Source organism: Solanum dulcamara, chromosome 4, assembly GCF_947179165.1.
Source record: "Solanum dulcamara chromosome 4, daSolDulc1.2, whole genome shotgun sequence".
Taxonomy (NCBI): domain Eukaryota; kingdom Viridiplantae; phylum Streptophyta; class Magnoliopsida; order Solanales; family Solanaceae; genus Solanum; species Solanum dulcamara.
The window spans coordinates 78,177,073-78,183,584 of record NC_077240.1 but is presented as its reverse complement, the minus strand read 5'-3'; the positions used below and the strand labels follow the sequence as shown (position 1 = coordinate 78,183,584).

General features: G+C 31.7%; 1 protein-coding gene across 2 annotated transcripts; it reads right to left on the bottom strand.

Annotated features, from left to right (window-relative positions):
- Nucleotides 1–335: 335 nt before the first annotated feature.
- LOC129887708 (protein SMAX1-LIKE 3-like) lies at nucleotides 336–4,479 on the bottom strand. Of its 2 annotated transcripts, none has more exons than XM_055962906.1 (3): nucleotides 2,882–4,479; nucleotides 1,595–1,859; nucleotides 336–1,475 (listed from the first exon to the last, which is right to left on the bottom strand). In XM_055962906.1, the coding sequence occupies exons 1-3, from the start codon at nucleotides 4,195–4,197 to the stop codon at nucleotides 393–395; spliced, it is 2,664 nt and encodes an 887-aa protein (XP_055818881.1). In that variant the 5' UTR covers nucleotides 4,198–4,479; the 3' UTR covers nucleotides 336–392. The 2 variants fall into 2 exon arrangements, with proteins under 2 accessions (XP_055818881.1, XP_055818882.1); XM_055962907.1 differs by having other exon boundaries at nucleotides 336–1,472.
- Between the last annotated feature and the right edge of the window lie 2,033 nt (nucleotides 4,480–6,512).

Sequence of the window (6,512 nt, the reverse complement as noted above, 5' to 3'; positions counted from 1 at the left end):
AGTGTCACCAATTAATTCGAATATCTGTAATAGGTACATTAACTCCCCCTACCCCTCCTCCTGGAACAATACAAGCAGCATAACTGCTCTGCCACTATAATGTAATGATGCACATTAAGTTGTATTAATATACTTTTATCCATTTGTTAAACTATATGTGATGCTATTTTCTTTTTCATATGTTCTAAAACGAATGACTTTTTTTCTATTTAGAAATAATATAACTTTAAATATTTTATTTAATTCTCAATGATATGATTTCTTTTATAACTACTCAAATATCATGGTATTCTAAATATCTAAATATTGAAAAGATACAAAGAAAAGTCACAGGATAAGGAAAATTTTCTCATCACATAATCATGATACATAAGGTGTTTAGTTTGTTCTCCTTACATTTCTTGAATTCTAAACATAATGCATCTATCAACACTTTCAGTAAGTCTAATATCATCAACAGTATTACTAGTTTCATCATCATCAATGGAGATGTTTAAATCCAAAGAAACACAATTAGTACTAATACTTCTAGTTTCCTCCATTGTTGCATTTGCCCCTTTAATTTCCTCGTTGTCTAATCCATCACAATTAGGAGAAACACCTCTTGATGACCTAGAACTAATAAAACTCTCATGATCACAACTTAAAATGATAATTGCATCACTTAGACTCACTTCTTCACCACTTGAATTTGTAATTTTCCCTCTTTCAATTGCCTTCTTGATCCCCCTTTGAGAACAATAGTCCACTTGTTCTACATCCTCCACGAAGAAAACGCGGTGTGGATTTGAACACACTGCTTGTGCAAATCTCTCAATGTAGCTACAACTTTGTTCATCTCGCAACCTTTTGTAATAATCCAACTTTATGGAGGAAAAACAACTCAAAGCAATTGATGTGAATCTTGAATAAGAACCAAACACAACCTTAGCCAATTCCCTTGCAATTTTTTCCTTTGCTTGAACATCATGGCCTTGGAAAAATAACCAAGTTTCTTCTTTGGCTTCACCATTAGTTCTTTTTATCATTCTTGACCTACATTGCAATATTGTCTTTGAAATTTCTATGATGGCCTCTTTTTGCCATGGTATTTTCTCCTCCAATGCATTGGAAAGAATGTTCAAGTTTTCCAAATTGAACTCCTTAAACATTGAAATGTAGTATTCCATCTCCATGATTTGATCACTTGAGGAAGTGGAATTAGGAGTACAATTTGGATTATTTGAAGAAAATGTGTTTCTAGGGTCACTATCACTATGCTCAGGAATGTAGATTCTCAAACTTGGTCCGAGTTTAGTATCATTTTCTCCCCTCCATGTTTGTTCTTCTGGATCAAGAAATGGTGAATTGAATATTGAAGAAGGCGATGTTGAAGTAGGAAAGGTTAAACTTCTTTCAAACGTCTTGGTTTTCTTATGAGACGAGTTGCATATTGAATTCCACTTTTTCCAAAGTTGTTCAACTGACACACCCTTCTGAACGAAAACAAAAATTTCAAGTCAAGTTTTCGAGATAAAAAGCAAAGATTGGGAGGGGGGGGGGGGGGGGGCTAAAGATAAATCAAGATTTGAATCTAGCTAGTAAGGTAAATAACCTGATGTTGATCATGATGATGATTACTATTAAGTCTTCGCCTTTCATCTTTAAGCCATGGAGGTAAACTTGATGAGGACAATGTTGAAGATTCAATGTTAGAAGCATTGTTTTGTTGTAAGCTTAATGCTTCTATCTTGAACATGGAAGAGCAATCACCACAACAAGTCAATTGATTCTCATGATCATCATCATCCACACTATCAAGAATCATCCCACAAGATCCATTTTCTGTTGCCTTGCTTCTAAGTTCAAGTTGTGTATCACTGATATATAAATAGAAAAAATAAAATAAAACATTGAAAAAATTAACAAGTTGATAAAAACAATAGTCACTACTTAGAAAAAAAAAGAATTAGCCATGAAATTAGCCGTTGATCTGTCGCTAAATAGCTCATAACTAACAGAGATTTTTGATAGTCATCGCTAAATAAAATTAGTGACGAATATTTGTTGGTGATAGAAATTGCTCTTCTATATTAATTACACAGTGTAAATGCTTGATTTTTTTTTATATACTTTACTTTCTCATATTTTGAGGGAAATAAAGAGATAACCGACCATAATGAAAGTGGAGGAAAAAGAAAGAAAAAGGGAAAAGTGAATGGTCAAAACAACAAATTACCTAGAATGAGAAGAAGAAGAAGAAGAAGAATAAAGGTAAAAGAAGGATTAAGAAGTAATGCTTTTGAGAAAAATTAATATAAATATAAATATAAAAAGGGTAATTAATATACTTTTTCTAGTTTCTCTTTCATGTAGAATTTTATCACAAGATGTATAGGATACTTCTTTCATGTAACATTTTTAGCACAAGATGTATAGGATACTTTAGATTAAAAAAAAGATATTACCTCCAATTAATCTAACGATCAAATTCAATAAAAACAAAATAAGGAAAAAATGAACTCATTTTAAATATAGTAACTATTTTATTTGGACATACGTAATACAAGTAATAGTTTGAAGAATTTGTATACCGTCATGTCAATTTAATCGATTGTAGCAGGTTATTATCTATTTTTCATACGTATTATCATTTCAGGCTCATTATGAACCCTACGAAAAAGTGGAAATTAGCAACACTCAACTTTTATTGCTAAACAACAAAACATATATAGTTGAGATTATAAAAAAAAATTATTTAACCACGGACTATTCAATTTCATAACTAATTCCAGCATTTTCATAGTGTCAAAAAAATTGCATATTGTATAAGCCAACTTAACCTGATATCAAGAAAATCTATATATCAACAGTGCATAGAAATTAAACAGTTTTATCTTACCTGTCAGAATTGAGACTAAGGCCCAAACTTCCAGGAGGAAAAGTAATAGGATGCAGGCCCCAAATGGATTCCAATGAATTATGACCACTTCTGCATCTCATGTAAGTTTGAAATGTTGCAATTCCCACAAGCCAAATTTTTCCATTTTCACCAATACTACAAACCAATCTCCCAAGTTCCATGACTATGTGTTCCACAGGACAATAATACCCAAATTTCCCATGTAATCCATTTCTTGAATTATTATGAGTATTATTAGCCCTATAATCAGTAATCCACTTGAGGTCTCCCAAGTATAAAACAACCCCTTTGGTTACTAGACTTTTCACATGACAAGTCAACTCTCCAATTCTTTGGTCAACTTCTTCTCTTGTGATATTAGCAAAAGTTGAAAGAGGAACACTTATGAGCTTAATTTCTTTCAATGATTGATCAATAGTAAAACAATTATCTCCATTATTAATATTGTCAACTTTATCCATCACTCCTTTAATCACCCCTTCTAAGGTACCAATACATTCACCAACTATCACTATACTTTTCCTCCTTTTGTTCATTAGACTTTCCACTACACTCATCACATCCTCATCTTTAACATGATTTGAAAAAGAATTAGTAGCACTACTTACTTTGTTGCAACTTGCCTTTACTAATCCATCACTTTGAAGGAATATATGGTTGTTGTTGTTTTCTTTGAAGTTACTTGAAGGAGAAGGATTTTGAGAAGTAGTACATATGAGATCTAGTGAAATTATAGCTTGTTCAACATTGGTTTTGACTTGAGTACTTGAAAATCCAGCTTCTCTCATGACCCTACTCACACTAGGATCATCCAAGATGGAAATGATGAGTTGTTCAAGATCTATCTTCACACCTAAAATAGGTTGTTGTTGTTGTTGTTGATTCTCTACTATTGATCCTCTCCTTTGATGAGCTTGAGCACGCTTAAAGGCGGCTACAAGCGCGTTAGAAATGGAAGGATGTTGATTCTGACTCTGATTCTGATTCCGATAGTGATGATGACCTAGTAGCATGGGGCTACTAGAAGAAGATGATGATGTAGGAAGTCGATTGAGGGCCACGTTGAAGCAAAGTTCAAGGGCTTTACAACGGAGGGGATGAGATTGAGATTGAGTTTGAGATTGGAGGCATGCTGTTCTAAGCAAGCCAGAAGAAGAAGAAAGTAGGGTGTTTGCTACATGGAGAGGTGTCACTTGGACATGACCACGACGTTTAGCTAGCACAACAGCTTGTTTTACTACACTTGCTGCCTCTGATGTTAGAGTTTGTTGCACTGTGCAACCACCACTCCTCATCTTCAATTACTTGATCAAGAAAATTAAAAATGAAGAAGAAAGTTGGCAAATTTGTTGGAGCTAGGGTTAGTTAAGCTATATAAGGTGTAGACTCTTGTAAAAGTAGTATTGGTTGTATAATCATGATGAGTAGATAATTAAAAGTTTCACATCTAGAAATCTACTATGACTTGCAATTGAGAGAAAACCCTAATTAAGCCCTAATTTTTCTTGGTATATGTTTGTTTGTAATCTAGAGTAAGATTGTATTGTATGGAGAGAGAGAAGTGTGAAAAATATAAGGTTGGGGCGGTGATAGGGACAATGGCAGGGAGGAGTTGTTTTTTTTTCTTAAAAAAATATATATCTTTAATTTTTCTTATTTTGGAGTACTTGAGGGCCTGTTTTTTTCGCAGATACAATAATAATATATTCAGTGAAATCTCACAAATAAAATCGTATTTAATTTTTTTAGATGAGGTAAAAAAATTTGGTGAGTCCAAAAGTGATTTGTAGTGGAAAGTGGAATGCATGTGCTGACAAGGAGGAAGAATTGCACCATTACCAAAGGCAACTCAACTTTAGTTTACTCTCTTTTGTTATATACACATTGTACCTTTAATTTATTAAAAGGAAAATTTACCTGCATGTATTCTTCGATCATTTAGTCGATAAACTTTGGCTATATATATTAGAAAATAAATATTATAAATTATATGTTCGAATGATATAAAATTGTAATTTTTTTATATCTATTAAAGTTATAATTTTAAAATTAAAAATTCATATTTTTAAAAGGCATTTGATATGAGTTTGGACGAATTGAAAAGCTTTTACTTAAATCGTATATTGATATTAAAAAATTAAATAAAAATATTTGTAAATATTTAATGGTGAACCAATAACAATAACGAGCTTGTGGGGACAAATTCACTTTGTGTTGGCCCATGCCATGTTAGATTTATGGTATCATTTTTCAACATATTCTATTATATAACATATAAAGAAGAGCAACTCCACTCCCTATCCACTTTATATATCTTTGATAAAATCCAATAGAAAAAAACAATTGTAATAATATTAAATAATAAAGAAATATAGAAAATGTTAACTTGTGTTGTACACATTTAACTAGAGATCTCACTTTTAATTCCTCTCAATCATCTTATATATGCTTTTTAGTACTGGCCTTCTTCAAGACAAACTGACAAAATAATATGTTGGGAACTACTCTTAAGGGTGTGTTTGACACGAATGAAGATATTTCTTTAGAAAATAATAATATTTTTTTTTATTTTTGATAAATAAATAAGAGATCATATTATCATAAAAATATTTATATATAATTCAGATAAATACTATAAAAATGGAGTGGAAATCGTGCTTAGGGTGGAGGGTGGGGTGAGGTGTCAAGGGGGAGGATAGCGGGAATGAGCAGAGAGCAAGGACGTATGGACAATTAGCATGAAATATTACTAATAAAACTTATTTTCTTCATGATAAATGTACACAAATACACGACTTGCGAGTGAAAAGTAAAGGAATAGAAAATTTGTTAAATATGTCTTGTGGGTATAGAGGTGAAGCCAAGATTTAGTATATGTAGAATTAACTTTTACGATCTTCGTATTAAATTTGTTATATTTTTACAAATTTATAATTTTTATTAGAAGTATTGAATTCAAATGTCGTAACGCTGTATTGATCCCTATATGATTGGAAAGTAAAAGAATAGAAGAAAACAAAAACTTTCCTTGATCATATTATAGCTTGTGAGTGCATGGAAAGTAAAAGAAGAAAAAAACAAAGACTTTCCTAGATATAGTAAATGGTCACTCCATCATATAAATTAAAATGAGTGAATATAATTTATCTTCTTTCAAGAGGAACTATAGCATGCTGGTCAATAAAGTTTATCTCCCCCATCTTTGTTTTGCCTTAAAAGACATAAAAAGTAGTGTTTGCCCCCCCCCCCCCAAACCCCAACACACACAACTATAATTTAGCATACACAAACAAATATCACCCATACAAAAGGTTAAGTTTCTACCCCCACCCCCTAACTCACAATTGTTAAAAAGTTTATTTGATTTTAAAAGATTATCAAACTGTTAAAAGCTCACCTCAACTGTATATTGCAAGTAATTTAATACCACTATGAGATATGTGAGCATATATAGGGGAAAGATTAAATCAATGTAGGCTATTTGGGGACCCCATTAGGTTTTATTTCCTAAGAAAACTAATTTGGTCATTAAAAGATTAATAGGCAGTGAGTGTTGTCTAAATTTTGTTATAATTACTCATATATATATATATATATATATATATAATAT